Here is a 19,262-nt window from a genome sequence, read left to right on the forward strand (position 1 = left end):
CTTAAAAAAAATGCTACTTGAATGATATATGTTTAATTGTGTGACTACCAGTCAAACACACTTTGAGATCACATATTTACCAAGTATTTTAATTTTAGTAAATATTAGAATTTATTTGATTAATTTGTTCAGTTATTAAAAACTAATTAAAATAAAAGATTATTCCTATGATCTGCATTCGTGACTTGAATGAATAGATTTGAAACTGGTGAGGAAGAAACAAACGAATCTATAAAATCAGTCTAGGTTTGATTAATAAAACGTATCCTCTTTTCGTCTTCTTCAAGAAAACATTTTAAAGTTAGTCAATAATTTATTAGTTGGAAAAATCAGTTGATGGAATTTTTCCATAGTATTTATTCTGAATTAAATTAACATTTACAAGTTTATCTCCCTACAGGTATTTATTTTTAGACAAGTGATTCAATCGCTGTTCAAAAAAACAAAGGGTAAAGGAAAGATGAATAGTTCCAGTCAAATTTGACAATCAAACAGTATAGAAGTTTGTAAAGATCTTTCATAACATATGACAGATCTTTTCGAAAATCATGTAACATTAAAATACTCATAGAGTGTATTCAAAAACAATACAAAAATTTGAATCAACTCAAGGAAACCAAACCTACGTATTCATAAGATCTATCATTAATCAATCTTTACTTTTTGCCCAGAATAAGTTTACGCGATACCTTTTAGACACTGGACGGAGATTTCGTCTTAATATAGGATCGCTCAGCAGTATACATCCATGGAACCCCAATCAGGAATCGGACGCTTAACCTCTAGACCCCTGTAACAGTATCTACCTGTGTTAAGTTGCATAGCTGCCTTATTATTATTATGATCTCAATTATAATTAGATAAAATTTATCCTATTTTCTGTTACATTCGCATATTTCTATTATGGTGTTTATTACTATCAATCATCATTTCATACAGAATTTTCATACCCTTTTGTAAATGATTTTTTAACCTTGCACATGATTTAAAAAATAATTAGTGTCCAATATATTTAACGAAAATTATATTATGAATTGTTTGAGGACTATTGAGTAGACGACTGATATATTGGTGACGTATATCTACGCACCATTAACTAGACACACAAATCATGCTGATACTTGGATATTTTAGAATATATAGTATTTTAAACTCGTTTTTTTTAATTTCAATAGGGTTTTGTAAGATAACCAAAACGTTTTAAACATTTTTTTATAATCCTTACATGCCAGAGATGAATAGAAAAACAATTTAATTTCAAATGAGAAGAGACAATGCCCCATAAAAAAGGTTATTGAAGACGGATGTAGTGTCAAAGATGCCACATTTCTTGTGGACGTGAAGTATCAAGCTGCTGGAAATGTTAAGAAAAAAAAGACAGGAAGGCCATCAAATAAGAAGATTACAAGGGAAGTTGTTAATTTTGTGGAGGAATCAATAGAATTAAATCCACTCCTGACAATCTTACAAATTCAAGGAAAAATACAAAATGTCTTTAGTATAAACGTACCTCTTTAATCTATAAGAAGGATAATTTATAAACTGCAAATTATACTTTGAAAAAGGTTTGGCGAGAGTATTTCATGAATTATTTACAGGCTCCATAAATTCAGTAAATGAATTAACCACAAACGATTTATAAGGTTGTTTGAGACGTAAACATAGAAAATGTTCAAAGACAATTGCTAAAGAAGACTTTAATTTAAAAAGTATGTCTTTTTTTTAATTTTGAAAAGCGCAGACAAAATTTTTGGAAAAATTTTGGCTGTTTTAAAAACGAGTTGAAATACTATAGTTTACAGCTGGGAAACTAAAACTTTACACCAGTTTGCGAGGTTGTCGGCAATTAATTTTAGGCGTTTTGATAATCGTTAAGTGTTTGACTACAACCCGACTGATAAGCAAAATCAGTTGTTGAAGACCTTATTTATTATAATTCAGAATCGTTTGCTCAGACAGTATATTCTTTCATGTAAGTAATACATTTAATAAAATTTTATAAGTAATGAATAACAAATATTACGGAATGAAATAAATCCATTTTATTAGAAGTGTCTTAAATCTTCTACATACTGACTGATTTGTATTTTGAAAAATGTTTTGCAAGTGTAATTTTGTGTTTAACATACTTGAATTCATATTATTCAGCAAAAAAGAATAATTATGTTTATTTTCTATACTCATAAGCATTCAATTTAGAGATGAACATCATACATACGGTTTTTCTACTTAATTACGTAATAGTTCCTTCCTCGCACTTAATGCATCCATCTATAAATTGAACTTACATTACCGAGAAATTTCAAACTAAGACGTAACATTTATCCCGAGATTTTTAGTTCTAATTGCTTCGTTAATTGATGTCAAACAGTGATTAAATTTTTTGTAAAGATGAGATGGTTAGTATTTGATCATGAAACTGTTCGTATCTCACGCCCGTAGAATTCACGTTGTCCTTTTTCATGTTCAAATCATGTGTTAAACATACTCTAAGAATTCTACTTGATATGGCCTTCAAAATAATAATTAAATTCATCAAATAAGCATTAGATTTGTAGGTACTTCACAAAGAGAAATAAAATACCACTAACTTCACCATCGGCGGTCAGGTATATAATACTCTGCAGCTGCATCTCTTCAGTGATTACTTTTCCAGTGTTTAATATATACTACTGATTGAGAAGTAACTCCGCCTGGAGTCCCTCCGGGGGCTACTGCCGGTCCCAAGCCCGGGCAAAGGAGGGGGTTAAGCATGGGGTTAGCGTCCCCATCCCGTAGAAAACTAACTCGCTAAAAAAACGCTAACCAGAGAAAAATAATTCGAACCATTCAAACTCTGCCCTGGGAGTCAGAAGATCTTCATTTAGAAGAACTATGACGCCTCATGATGAAAGCCGAGTTCCTTTGGAAATTGCGAGGCCGATGCCCCTTCTGACAATCAGAGCAACCACTTATTTAGGTACACGGAATACTCATACAATGTGGGACACCGGGAGAGCCTTCCAAATTGCTGCAGAAATGAGGAGATACAATCTAGAGGTGCTTGGGATCAGTGAAACACATTGGACGAAAGTTGGACAACAACGACTAGCTTCAGGGGAGCTCCTGTTATACTCCGGCCATGATGAAGAAAATGCCCCACATACACAAGGAGTTGCATTGATGCTGTCCAAACAAGCACAAAATGCACTTATAGGATGGGAATCTTATGGACCAAGGATCATCAAAGCTCAAGAAGCACTGGACAATGGGGCGGACAATATCACAGAAGTTCAATACGGCCTTTCTTCAGGATACTGACAAACTCAACAAATTCAAGATAGCCCTCAGCAATAAGTTCCAAGCCTTTCATGATCTACTTAATGGAGAAGGAACTACTATGGAGAGCAACTGGAAGGGGATCATAGAAGCAATCACTTCAACATGCCATGAGGTTCTAGGCCACAAGAAGCACCATCACAAGGAATGGATCACTGTTGATAAACTGGATAACATTCGAGAAAGGAGGAACAAGAAGGCAGCAATCAATACCATCCGAACAAGAGCAGAAAAAGCCAAGGCACAAACTGAATACAAAGAAGTAGACAAACAAGTGAAGAGGAGCATCAGAACCGACAAACGTAAATATGTCGATCTAGCAATGACGGCGGAAAAGGCTGCAAGAGAGGGAAACGTGAGAGAACTGTATGACATGACAAAGAAACTCTCCGGAAATCACCGTAAACCAGAACGACCAGTGAAAAGCAAGGAAGGCAAGGTAATCACCAACATTGAAGAGCAACGAAACAGGTGGGTAGAATGCTTCAAAGAACTCTTAAATCGACCAGCCCCACTGGACCCACCCAACATCGAAGCAGCACCCATGGACCTCCAAATCGATGTTGGCCCACCAACAATTGTAGAAGTCAGCATGGCCATCAGACAAATAGAGTGGCAAAGCAGCAGGACCAGATGACATTCCAGCAGAGGCACTAAAAGCAGACATAGTGGTAACTGCAAGAATACTCCACATTCTCTTCAATAAGATTTGGGATGAGGAACAATTACCAACAGACTGGAAAGAAGGACTCCTGATCAAAATACCAAAGAAAGGCGATCTCAGAAAGTGTGATAACTACAGGGGCATCACTCTTCTCACAATACCGGGAAAAGTCTTCAACGGTGTATTGTTAAACAGGATGAAGAACTGCGTAGACGCCCAACTTCGAGACCAACAGGCAGGATTCCGTAAGGATAGATCATGTACAGACCAAATCGCAACTCTACGGATCATTGTGGAACAATCAATTGAATGGAATTCATCACTCTACATCAACTTCATTGACTACGAAAAAGCACTTGACAGCGTGGACAGAACAACACTATGGAAGCTTCCTCGACACGACGGCGTGCCTCAGAAGATAGTCAATATCATACAGAATTCATATGATGGACTAAACTGCAAAATCGTACAAGGAGGACAGGTCACAAACTCGTTCGAAGTAAAGACCGGTGTCAGGCGAGGTTGCTTACTCCCACCCTTTCTCTTTATCCTGGTGATCGACTGGATCATGAAGACGTCAACATCTGAAGGGAAGCACGGGATAGAGTAGATATCTAGGATGCAGTTGGACGATCTAGACTTCGCAGATGATCTGGCTCTTCGATCGCACACACAGCAACAAATGAAGGAGGAGACGACCAGTGTAGCAACAGCAGTAGGTCTCAACATAGACAAAGGAGAAAGCAAAATTCTCCGATACAACACAGCATGCACTAATGCAATCACAATTGACGGAGAAGACTTGGAAGGTGTAAAAACCTTTACATATTTGTGCAGCATCATTGATGAACAGGGTGGGTCTGATGCAGATGTGAAGTCGCGGACTGGCAAAGCAAGATCAGTATATTTACAACTGAAGGACATCTGGAACTCAAAACAACTGTCAACCAACACCAAGGTCAGGATTTTCAATACAAATGTCAAGACAGTTCTACTGTATGGGACAGAAACATGGAGAACTACGAAAGCCATCATCCAGAAGATACAAGTGTTTATTAACAGTTGTCTACGCAAAATACTTCGGATCCGTTGGCCGGGCACTATTAGCAACAACCTACTGTGGGAGAGAACAAACCAGATCCCAGCGGAGGAAGAAATCAGGAAGAAGCGCTGGAAGTGGATAGGACACACATTGAGGAAAGCACCCGACTGCGTCACAAGACAAGCTCTCACATGGGATCCTCAAGGCCAAAGAAAAAGAGGAATACCAAAGAACACATTACGCCGGGAAATGGAAATAGACACGAGAAAAATGAACAAGAATTGGATGTAACTAGAAAAGAAGGCCCAGGACAGAGTGGGTTGGAGAATGCTGGTCGGCGGCCTATGCTCCATTAAGAGTAACAGGCGTAAGTAAGTAAGTAAAGTACTGATTGAGAAGTAGCAACTACTTAATTTACGTTAAATTGAATTATTTTAAAATGCAACTTTTAGTGAGTATCATCTACATTCTGTGTGATGAATTAGTTAGGAAATTACTCATGTTTCAACTAATATATCACCAATGTTATCTTTAATCCTTTTGTTTCGGCTCGCATAACTGTATAGCATCGTTAGCTGTCATGTAGAAAAGTATAGCCTAAAGTCGTATATTGTTACAAAGTAAATTGTTTATAAGAATTGCAATTATTATTTTTTATTGTTTTGTTCATTATGAAATACATTAATTTATGGATCAGTTTAAATGCTGAACAGTATTTACCAAGCTGCCGAAACTTTAATTAACATTATATCAGCACAAGCTAACAGAAGTTGGTAGTTAGATTTAGAACTACGGCCTATAAATTGATTACTGAACCTGTAAGTCATGGAATCGTTACCTTAGTCTTAATCGAGACCATGTTCGTTTTCTTTTAACATATTTAAAAATAAATTCAACCATATATTGAACATTGAAAATTTCTTGTTTTGATAGTCAGACAAAAAAATGAAACGAACAAATTCTTCTTTTTTTAATTTAATTGGATAATTTTTCCTAACACACATTCTCTTAATGTTCCGTGTTTTCGCGACGAACTTTTATTTATTTAGAATTTATTATTGTTGGTATTATACAATTTAATACTTTAAATTTTAAAAAAATAAATGAATAACAGCAGTTTAAAAATCCCCAAGGAATATTCAAAAATGTAGAATATATGAGTGAACAATTATTTTCAATAACTTCATCATCATCATCAGGCTCTACAGTTATAAGTCCATAACGATTATGATATTTTACAAAGGCCAAAATAAGGCATTTATTAAGAAATTTGAAAGTGTTATATGTTAAATAAGGGTGAGTGTTTGCATCTGTTATGATATAAATACTTCACAGTTATGTTATTTGTAAATTAGAAAGATCATTTAATAAAGGTCAGAATAATTTGGAGTAGATTGTCAAGTCACAATCAGTACAATAGTGATATAGCAAAAATGAAAATGAAAAAAAATCATGTAAATAAAATGCATAATAAGAGAATTTCATCTTGTCAATTGAAGTAATAATGATAATAGAAATCGTGATAATAATATTCTTGTGTGAATATAATATCTAATAAAGGGGGTGTTATCAAGGTAATTACGATTAACGAATTGGAAACGACGGATGCGAAGATTAAGATAGAGATAATCAAAAATAATAATAATAAGGAAAAAAAGGAAAGGGGTAAGAGGTTTATAATATTCGGTCTAGGTATCCGGTTGTCCAGTCGTAGGCGAAGGTAAACATAGAGGGTGGATATACCTTTTCTGGATACATAAGTTTGGTTTCCTGGAGTTGATCCAGTTGGCTTCTCGGCTATGTAGAATAGCCGTAACCTAGCTCCTTGAGGTATATATTTTGCAACTTGATATAAAACAGAGAAAGCCTCCTCTATTTTGATATGATGTTCACTATTTACCAAGTGAGGAAGGATAGTGTGGTGATCGATTTAGTGACTCCTTTTACCAACCCTGATGGTACATATTGATTAACACGCCCTCTGAGTACGGCCTATGTAACTAGCTCCAAAGGAGCTATACACACATAGAGTAGCCCATCTTCGGTAACTTATCCTTGATTAGTTAAGTGAGTACATGCCTTATTTTGGCCTTTGTCAAATATCACAATCATTATGAACTTATAACTGTACAGCCTGATGATGAGGTTATTGAAAATGATTGTTCGTCCAAATATTCTTCATTTTTAAATAAATAACATTTCAACTTATTTAAACAGAAAAGGTCTGACTTATTTTTATCTTATTTCATAAATGAATAATTGTTCATTTATAAATGAATAAATAATAAGAATTTTTAATAAGCCTATGAAATCATGAGTACAAGTGAATTCAATATAGTCTTCAACGAATAATACTTGCTTAGATGCCATTGGAAACCAAGAGCTACCGGAGATCTTTTTAATTCTAGTGTAGAACTCATCATAACTGAGCATTTATGAACCCACCAGGAATCAAACCCTTGGTGAGTATCACCTAAAAATTAAAATACTTTTCAGAAAACCGTTTTATCTAAACTAAGCTTGTCAGTGGAGATTCGTAAAAAATAGTGTAAAGAGATGTCTAGAGTGAACGTAATTATGCACCTAAAAAATATTTTATACAACTTATGGCTTTCGATAAAATGATATGAAACAGTTTTAAAAAGCGGATAAACTTTGTTTGAATAAAAGCTACTTCAATAATTCAAAGTAAACACTCATTGTTCATAAATATTCTTAATAGAAATGGAATTGAACTTTTCATAGTTAAACATGTTATTAACCATTTTAAAAGATCTTTTGTTAAGGACTCTTTCTAATGACACTTTATTTCAATAATTTAACCATAAAGTTGATTTATGATTGTTGGCAATAACGTGAAAAGTTTATCAATAATAGTTCTGATAAATACTTGTTCAATAAGAGAAAGATCATTTTCTCGAAATAATAATAAAATACTTCAAAGTGATATATATACATGTGAAATAATATGCAAATTCAGAATCAAATAAGATCATTCATTGATATTCAGTTCACTTTTCCCACAAAGATGGAACGCCTATTGTGAGCTGTAGTCAAATCCCTTTTATTCTTGAAGGCACAGATCAATGTATTACGCTCTATTTAAATGTTTCATCACAATGTCATTAGATTTAAAGCATTTTATGAAAAATACCTAATGACTAATCAACTCAACAAAGTCTGAATATAAACGTTTTTCTTTAATAGGAGACTGAATATCAATGTATTCACAAAGAAGCATAAACATTCTGGTCTTTAATTTCAAATAAAATGGAAGTTGAAAGCAATGATCTAAAACTAGATAAATGTCAGTTGTGATTGACTAGCTGAACTTTATTTTGTTTTACCAAAATGTCCAACAAAACAGAACAGCGAAGAAAAATTATGTGTATTTAGGTACTAGATTGCTTACTGAAAAAAATAGTGTCAGATCAAACGGATACCGTCACTTGTTCCTTAACAAACAAAATATGGTTTAGTCATTAATATCTAGATACCCAACTTCGACATCATAAGTTAACATATATTAGCATATACAATTTCCAAAAGCTACAAAATAAAATAATCTTTTAATTGATTAGAATAAAACATAGTACTCCATCTCATTTGAAAAGTTCTAAAAACGCTACGGGATCCAGTGGAATATTTCCCCTACTCCGTGGCATTGTATTTATCTGATATACATTTAAGCAAGTTTACCTTCAGTAGTCTTATAGCTAACACAAAACATTACTGTCAAATTATTCGAAATAAGGAAGTTATCTAGACTTATCAATAATGTTACATGAAGTGAAATGAACAGATCATTCCGATATTTATTGCAGATGTATTAGTGAAAAAGCAAGGAAATATTAATGCTAATTTCTAACATTTATTATTTAACTTGAATACAGTACATAAAACAACGCAAAACTCAGGAGGCTAACTTTCTCAATAGTGACAGACTTTAAGGCTTTTGATAATAGCGTCATTAACAATATTGGTAACAAATTGTTCATCAACCTGTACATCTAACATTTCTCTTGTACAGTACTGAAGTTCATTATTTAATCAATTTATTGTTCCTCGAGATAAGTAATATGTATTTGTTAAAATCTGGAAGTTTAGTTGTTCAAACATGGGAACCATAGTCACTAAACAATAGGCTGATAGATACGATCGCGAGTCTATAATTTATGGACGACTCAATTCGAAGCGTTTGAGCAATCTCAAGGTCACGGTGACCATTTAAGTACCCAAAGCTCACGTACGATCAATTTACAGCAGACTTTAAAGAAGACGTCATGATTGAGCGGCTACAACAAATAGGATTACTAAGAAGTTGATTTATTTTTGACCGCGATAGTCAAATGACTTCTGGACCTTGTGAAGACTGTTGTAATGATATTGTATTTTGATGTAATATATGCTTGAGGAAAATGCCTACTAGAACGGGGACTTTTTTCGCTCACTCTCCACCGAAACTAAGACAGATGATAATTGTTGCAAACTGGATGAAAGAGCTTTGGTAACTCTGGATGCAACCTTTGCAGATGTTACTGAAGCTTCAGCAGTTCAGCGATATGCGATTTGTCGAGATATACGTTCAATAAAAATAAGGAACTTTCATGAGTCGTCTCGAGAAGTTGGGTGAATCGTAGAAACTGGCGAAACGGTTGTTAGGAAACTCAAGTTCATTAAAGGACGAAGTGTTAAAGAAGACTAGGTAAGTAGCATTGTCAAAAGTATCTTTAACAGGTCTTTGGTAAATACGATAGACCTTCCCAGAAAGGATACTTCCAGCGCGTTATTAACCGATGAGCTTCCACTATAATTCCAATTATACGAGATTATATGCAGCCGGAAGCCACAATATATACAGATGACTGGAGAGCACATCGATGCTTACATAGACTTGGTTACGCTCATCGTGTCGACGTCCACAAGTGGCATTTCGTAGATCCCACCACTCAAGTACACACAAATAATATAGAAGCAATGTGGCCAAGCCTTAAAGAATCTTCGCGACCTCATCATGGCATCAGAGACCGACTATTATGGAGTCACATGGATGAGTTCCCGTACCGTATTTATTGCGATTTCAGGACTGCAGAGCCTTTTCGCAACCTTGAAAAGTTTTAAAATCATGTTAAGGAAATGTATCAACCCCACTTGTTTGATTTTGTATATTATATTCTTACCGTACACCAACTGTTTCCTGATTACCTGAACCGCATCAAGGTCACTCAAGATTCATTCAAAGGTCGGCCATAAATTTTAGTCTCGCTGCTCAAATCTTATACACTGTCGTCCATTCAATATTAGCATTCTTATCTGGTTCACTTTATATATTCAAGTAATATCTCCAGCTTTCAAATTGATTTGTACTGATAATTACCCTCCCCCCTATTGTTCAAATCAGAAGACGAGAATAGTCTTTAACTATTTTTAAGATAAAGAAATATCAGGAACGTTATAATTATCCATAAATTAGGCTTTTTATAGTTCGTACACTGCACTAATCTTAATTTTTTTAAAAATATTGAAAATCATGAAGTAGTTAGCAGTTGTTTCGTCTTGGTATGAGACTTCTCAGCAGTATGCGTTCATGTTGTAACTATAGTTTGATCCAATGACCTTTGGTTTCGCGAGTGAGTGCTTAACATCTAGACCAATGAGCTGGCATCCAATATTGTACATATAAACCTTTAATCATTCTATAATATCACCTATTAGTAATAAATTCTTCATTCAACATACTCAAAATTATCTAAGATTGATTTGTAGAGTTTCTAATTAAACATCTTATTCCTGAGCAAACTGAAATTACTCTACTTTTCTTACAAAAGTAAATTCCTATAAACTCCTAATTCAAAGTCAAAATGTCAGATTAATCAATTTTCACACAATGTCTGGAAATTATTTCGACAGTAAAAGGAACTAATAAAATATGGAGTGTGGAAATTTAACTCGATTATTTAGAGTTATAGTGTTCGTCGTACAATCTGTATGTTCTGGGTCTAGCTCTGTGTAAGATCATAAGTGCACACTTTTGAAGAAATGTAAATTAGAAAGAGACACATGCCAAGCGTTTCTCAACTTGTTTAATTAATTTGAATTGGTTTTAAAAAATGCCTTTTAAAACTATGTTATGTTTTAAATCAATAGTTTATATAAACGAAATTCATTTCTAACAAAAACCGACAAATTACTTCAAAGGGCATGTTTGTCATCAACATTTCACCAGATATTTCTTTTTCATAGCAAAATTTTGAATAAGTCACAATTCTTTTTGTATGAAAACTATTAGACAATTTTTTTTAATTTATACGCTAATTGACATCATACTAATTTAACATTATTGTTATATCCAATTGCTTTTTGAGTGTAATTTTGAAAAAAAAATTGACAAATTGTTTCATTTCGTTTTTCACTTTTCACTGGATTGTTGATACTTGAGAAGAATAACCGGAGATGGTGCCAAATTTGTTGTATAAAAAGTGATTAGATTTTGAAGAAATCCCTTCAAAATGATATTTAGGGGTAACAATTTACGAGGAGAGATTCCATATTTCTATGAATATCCATTAAATAGTTTTGATTTGAAATTTATTTTGACCAGTATAGTACTTGATAGTACAGACAGTATACACTGTTTGTGTGTGATTGACTAAAACTTATATTGAGAATCCGCGTTTACAAGAAGTACACCTTACAGATAATACATTTAAGAAATATTAAAGACATTCTATTCAATGTAAAAAAAAATCGTACGTTAAATGAAATGTGAATAATTTATCTTGGTAACCGGAAGAGTAATACTGCTTAACAGTTGGATTACGTAAGTAATAAAAATAAAAAAAGTAATAAAAAAAACATAATAGTGAAAAGAAAGTTTAAATATAAGGTGATTATAATAAAATCAGCCAATCAATAAAAATATTAATTTAAGAAGTACTAGATAGTAATAATGTAATTTGTACTAGATAGAGATTAGGTAGTGAATCTGTTCTTTTAATAAACTCATATCATATAATGAATTATCTATGAATCTTGTTATTTTACAAACTCCTTAAAAATGTTAAATTAATAATCATAAAATTACATTTAGGTTTGTATGGTTATTGGTAATTATGTAAAATTCAAAACTAGAATGAAGCATTTATGCATTATTGCCTGTTTTCATTCTTCAGTTACAACTTTTATCAGTTCATGGTAAAAATTCTTTTCAAATTAAATGCACATTTTTTAAAGGAAATACTTTATTTTCACGTTATTTTTGATTGACATTACGACAGAGCTAATTCAATGACATTTTAGTTACTAATCTAGAGTTCTATTGGGTGAGTTAAGTAACACATATCTGGTAACATAACATTGATTTGTTACTCTTCAGTAAATGGTGTGTTAAACTGATGTGAAATGTGAATGAGCCCCACTTGTCAACTATGCCAAATATGATTGACTGAAGAAAATGAGTGATTTTTTGACAAGGAACTATTTGTAAATGATCTTGCATAACGGAGGATAGAGACATTTTCTGGAGTTGTTTCATGTGTATATATTTTCAAATAATATTTACATTATTGAGTAAATCAATGATACTGAATGTGTCAGGCAGACTAAGAAATTTTCTGTTTTCTGGTTCAATTGTTTACAGAATCTTTTTGTTTTTAATTTAAGGACATCAGGAATCTTTCTTGTATGTTAAAGACGGTATAATACATTTAATTAGTCAACATAGTCGGTGGTAAGTGGCTACAGAAAGACCAGAGAAGATACTTTTACAGATCTGATTCAGATGCGTTTTTTTCAACGTATAATTGAATTTTGAAAGATTGTTAAAAAACGTGGTCTCATAATTTTAATAAAACAATTACGAAATGGTCGGAATAAAGTTTTTTAGTTGATGTTGAAGTATTGGTAATCCAAAATAGAAAGAAATCCCAACACTTTCAATCAAAAGTAATTCGTGTCTTTTATCTTGTTTACTTATTTATTTATCTTCATTTAATGCAGGCTGTGACAATTTTTCGATTCATTTCATATATAAAAATGATATGTTTTCTTAATATACACAGACCGAAGACAATAATTAGTTGAATGAAATTTCTTCTCACATCACTTACGTATACGCACATTCTGTTATCTTAACACCTTTTCGTGTCATAACACATGCCTTGTCCTTATGTGTACAAAAACAATTGGTCGTAACCTTGAATTTACTTTGTAATCCTTAAGTCATTCTATAGCCTAGGATAACACGACAATTTCTTATTCTTTCTCTCCCCTTGATTATTTTTAATTGAACTTTTATTTGGTTGACCTTTATTATTTTCATGTAAACATGTCTCTTACACATTAATGCAAATACCTATAAAAAATCCTTCACGTTGATTGGATGACTTATTCAGTATACAGTAAACCGAAGAACCTTGTACCTATTTATATTCGATAATTTTGTTGTTTGATTACATTTCCCTTGAAAAAGCTTGGACCAGATTGCCAGGCGAAACGTTGGATTTACTTAAAATTCATTCGCTGAGATTTTACAAATATATATTATTCCTCTTTAATGACTCACATTAACTCGGCGCCCAAATATTGTGAAACTATTCGTTCAAATTTAGACGAAAGTTCTTATTTAAACCATAGTCCTGTTTCTATACCTGAATAAAATTTCGAGTAATGTTCGTAGACGATTTCAGAACTGTGAAACTATTTTCTCAAAGCTGTCTGCAACATTAAGAAGTTTGAATTCACACTTTCCCTCCAAAATCGACTGAACTAACTAATGTCTATTTTTACTTATGATAATAAGACATTCTTTCACTAACTAGTCAGTGTTTTTATTCAGCAGATTTTAGCCTCACTTCTAATAACACAGTAATCATATTTATGTTCATTCGTTGCCAGATGGTTGAGGGGAATTAACAGAAAAAATTCAGAATAAATTTTAAACATTAAGGATCAGGGAATCATGAAATTGGTTACTTCTTGGTGGTCAATCATCGTAAATGAGTATTAGTTTTATGTTAACTCGAAATCTTCTGTAATGATTATTTTAAGCTTAATGAAGAGAATCTGTTTGGAACTATTTGAACTGACTATCCAATCATATCAATATAGAAAGTCCTTGATTTTCATTCATCATAATACTATTCAATTTCAATAATATTTTAAAGCTTCATGTTTTGCTTCTGGTGGACAGTGTACTTGTCATCACTGGCCCATGATAAAATTATTTAGAAAAAATTCATTTGAACAATAAAATATCAAAAAAAATTGAATAATTTAACTCAGTTTACATTTTAAAAATTGTTAAAATCAGCTTGAGTTGGTTAATTTGATGAATAGTATTTCTAATAGACTAATATGTGTACTAAAAATTCAATCTGGAAGATTTTTACTTATTTCTGTGTAGATGATACATTCAACAAAATTTCTGAAGGGTGCCGAATGGTTTTTAACTGGTTCTTAGATTATATCAGTCTGTAATGTCAATCATCATGTTAGTAACTTTTTACATTTGCATAAATTGAATGAAAACTAACCAATATACAGTTGAACAAACCGTATTTCAATTAGTTGAATTATTTGTTCTGCTTAGTCTACACATAAGATGAAGTGACTTATAACATATCAAAATGCATTATCTAGATAATTTAGTTAATAATGTGAATAACTGTCTAAAATTACAAATTCCTTCAAAATACTTGTTAGCTCATAATTTATTGCATTTCTGCAATACACAAATGGGCATTTTCAAAACTATATGCTAAACTTTTTAAACAATGAAAATAGTCATCATAAATAAGATGACAGCTGAGGTTTTCTGTAACGTTTAAATGGTCAATTAATTGTCATGTCTAGCAGTAACATTCATGTTCTAGCTCATTTAGAGGATGAGTGATGCATATCAGAGTGTTATTTCCATAAAAGATTTCAATTCAAGGGGATGGAGTTATCCACACCTATCTGCAATGAAAAAGTTCGATTTAATGAATCTAGATATACAAAATGAAAAATATTGGAAACTTTGGAGCTTGAAATGAAAGCTATGATGTAATTACACTTCGATACACTGCATTCATCGAATAAATCTATGAAAGATTATGGAAGTTGGAAGCTGAGAAAAAGACAGTAAATATTAAGAATGTTGCAGATACCTGTAGCTAAAAGAACTTGTTATTTATTAAAAACCTAAGTATTTATAAATACTGTAATAAGTTAGTTATCAATGTAATGGGTATAAATTTATTATTAATTCCAATCTACAATATTCACCTATTGTATATATGCATAAACATAGGTTGATATATAGATTTTATTTACTATCCTTAAGAACTAAGCGTAAAATTCGTTAGGATCACGTTTATCAATGCCCATGATATTCTCTTGTAACAATCAACAAATGGTTGCGCATTTATCATTACTTAGCCAATTGATTTTAATGATATCACAAAACAATGAACAATCAATCATGATTAAGAACATTTGTACTATAAATTACTACAGACTACTCACTATGATCTATAAGTCATTTATTTAGATATGTGACTGTATATTCAGTTGATTTTCAAAATACTCTCTGCCTGGAGCTGTTGTAGTGTTATTGCTAGTCCCAAGCCCCGACAAGAAGGAATGTTAGTCATAGGATTAGCCATCTTATCCTGTAAAAAAGAACCTTACTAAAAACACGCTGACTAGAGCAAAGTATATAAACCGCTTTTGAAATTATTTGTCAATTTATGGAATAGATTATACTTAGATACATATTATATGCATGAATAATTTATTTTCCAGTTAAAAATAAAGATTTTTGAGTGAAACAACATTGGTAAAATAGTCAATTATAACGAACAATTAAATAATGATGTTGGAGAACATTTAATCGATTGTTGCACTCAAGTTATTTTAAATTCAGTTCACTGCTAATTCCTTTTTAATATTCTGTCATCTTATCTGTCAATATGTTTGATGATATGTTAACAATAGTATAAAGTAATTAGAGTTTTATATAATGAATACTTTAGTTATATTTTAGTGAACTTAAAAGTAAGATAAGAGAATCACGTTGAAAAAACTATTACTTAATAACATTTTATACTGCGTAAAACTTGAAACAATTCAGTTAACTATTATATGATTTATTATTATTCAATATGTAAATGATTGGATGGACCGGGATTATAAATATTGATCATTGTTCTTTTTTGTATTTAATTAAAATTACATTTATCTCTTCAATGGTCGTAAAATAATGTGAAAATGTGATTAGTTCTAAATACTACAATTCTTAAAAGTTGTTACTTTATTTAATATGTCTAGTAGTGTATCCAATAAATACGTGAATTCCGGTCATAAAGACCTTAGTTTACATAGACTTAGGTAGATCAATCTTATTCACCTCAAAATACTTCTTGAATATGGAAATATATTTATAAAATTTCTGTTTTCATGGTTTCACACAACTGTTGAAGTCCTAGAATATCAGACTGTTATAGCTGCTTCATTGCCTCGTGATGTGTTAGATTTGTTTGTATAGACCGGTCTCTCTGAGTTCACTTAATCAAGAATCATTTGGACAACACATTGGCTATCAGGAAATGTCGAAGGCAAAAAATATTTTCTATTGGTACCTTTTTTTATCATGTTTTAATTTTTGAAGTACCCACTAGAATATTCTGTCAACGCGTTGTAAATAGTTTCCGAAGTCTAGTGAACTTATTAAACATTTTACACAGTTTGCAACGAAATAGTGATAATTTTAATTAGTGTAACCATCAAACAGATTCATTGATTTCTCCTGTAATGAGTATGAAACATAACCAATAACAAAATGGTATTCAACTATAAACGTCTTGGACGTTAATATTATCATTACAATATTTATTTTAAAATAATATATTTGCTGGATAATTAATGTTTGATTGTTTTTATACAAGAATAAATTTTAATATATTTTCATCTTGTTATCTACTGAATGAATAAGAAAAATGTTTTATTTAGAATGAACAACATTCAATGAACACTGGTTCACAGAATTTCGAGCAAATGTTTACAGCTATATGGATTATGAAGTGAAATATGAAAAAATACCATCCTGACTATGAAAATTCAGTGCCCTATGCAATACAGTTCATAATAGAATGCATATTGTAAGAACTTAGGAGATTAGGATTTTTATGGGAATTTACCAATTTTTAAAGTCTATATGGAACAATACAAAAAACACTTGGCTTTTTATAGATACAAGTTAAACAGTAACGCTTATATAAATCAGTCACATCGTATTTATCTAGCAAATCAGTTACAATTGACAAGCAACTAAATACCAAGAGGCTACTGAAAAATCCTACAATGGAATTCCTCAGCTGTTTTGCGGCTACCTACTGAACTGTAAAAATCATCTTTTTCTATACGGAGAACGATAAGGATAGATGGAAAAATTTACATTTAAATACTTTTAACATATGTATATTAGTATAATGCAAGAAATGTAACTGTAATGCATAACTGTCAATTATAAATACAATTGAGAAGATGATCTACTTATCATTTAACCAGCTCACGCCTAATTTTTTTTATTATAAAACTCCGTGGTATAATTATGAATCTCTAAAAATAGGGAAGATAGAAGACCTTGTCGATCTGTATTGAAGTGAGGTATTCATTGACTATTCCTTCAGTAATTCATTATTGAATAAGTAATTGTTCTACCAAAAACGCTTTGTATGCACATAAAAAATAATAGATTTTCAAAAAAATTATCCATAACTAATCACTTACTTTTCATTGCGTTTCATTGAAGTTTGTCTGTTTATATTAAAGACAACACTCATACGTCGACCAACTCGTGTAATTAAGTCAGAAGGACGACCTGTAGAATACTGATGATTTGACATAATACTAGTTAATTCCAAGATTGATGTAAATGTTAAATATACAATGAGTAGTGTAAGAATATGTAATATATATAAATATGTGTTTTAATTAATGTACTAGTACAAAAATCAAATTACTTTGCTATTTGTTAGTAGATACAACTGAAAGGACTGAAGCGTTGACGTCCAGCTGTATAAATTAAGAAAATGAAAATATTTAATCCTAAATGATTCTAAACTACTATTAAACCTTAACCATGATTGGTTAATTTTCTCTATTTACAAGCTTATGTGATTGGGTAATTTTGATTAGTGCGTTACTTTCTTATTTATCAAAAAAGGTAACTAACGTATTTTATTTCATTGTATATGTCAACTGGTTCAGTACATGTAAACAGTTGCATAATACAAAACCATTCACGAATAATCAGGATTAAAATGTTTGCCATAATATGGTGTTGATAAAATTCAAAAATTAAAATTTCGTTTTAAAGCTTTTTGCTGAAATTACTATAAAATGATTGCGTGTTAACGTTTAATAAAAGACAATGACAGAAAACTGATGACGATAGAATGGGTTGAGGAAATGAATACTAGGAAAGACTTGAATCATTTTTTTCTCTCAATTTACATATACCATTGATACATACAATAAGTAATTAACGTATCGGTATTCATAACCAGACAGACATTTTTAGCTAAATAATAATGGCCTGTTCTTGTAATCATTCAATAATGAAAACAAATATTTGCCAAAAAATTGTTTAAACTACTATAGAATATTTTAAACAATAATAAGTGGACAAAAGCTCAAAATGAATGGAGGAAAATTTACATATTTTGGTTTATTGATAAAAATTCATCATTTTGTATGTCATACATTCACTAGATAATTTCTTTAGGCGTTTTATCATTAAAATAAAATTCATTTGACAATTATGCGTTATTTCGTCGAATGTGTGTTGGCACTGATTACTGTAGTGTAATTATGGGATTGTATTTTAATGGTACTACAGGCAACAAAATCACATTAAAGTCAAGCTGAATGGATTACTTCTCTACCGTATATGTTTCATAGATATTGAATATTAAATCCCGAAAAAGGTGTTATAAGTACATAATTATTAATTAGAGTAACTAAAAAGAAAACAATGTACTAGATTATTGTACTCTTATAGGCCAGTTTGTTTTCGTTAACTATACATTTACTATATGGGTTTTTTCAATGTTGAGTAAGTTTGATTGGAAATACGTGATGAGTTAGAAATGCAGTCACTTTAAATTTCCATTTACTTGCAAAGTGATATGAATAATAATAATGAATCTTTAATTTTACAGTTGAGGCAGTCATCAGAATTTAATCAACAATTTT

The 19,262-nt window shown here is 31.5% G+C and overlaps 1 protein-coding gene across 1 annotated transcript in view; it reads right to left on the reverse strand.

Moving 5' to 3' along the window:
- The window catches only part of TRPC7 (Short transient receptor putative channel 7), a 158,665-nt gene extending 140,596 nt beyond the window's left edge, over nt 1-18,069 (reverse strand). The window contains exon 1 of the mRNA XM_051210426.1: nt 17,796-18,069. Within this exon, the coding sequence (XP_051070417.1) occupies nt 17,796-17,911 (116 nt within the window). The 5' untranslated portion in view covers nt 17,912-18,069. The remainder of the gene's footprint in view (nt 1-17,795) is intronic.
- Between the last annotated feature and the right edge of the window lie 1,193 nt (nt 18,070-19,262).

The sequence above is a fragment of the Schistosoma haematobium genome, chromosome ZW (assembly GCF_000699445.3).
Source record: "Schistosoma haematobium chromosome ZW, whole genome shotgun sequence".
In the NCBI taxonomy this organism is placed as follows: domain Eukaryota; kingdom Metazoa; phylum Platyhelminthes; class Trematoda; order Strigeidida; family Schistosomatidae; genus Schistosoma; species Schistosoma haematobium.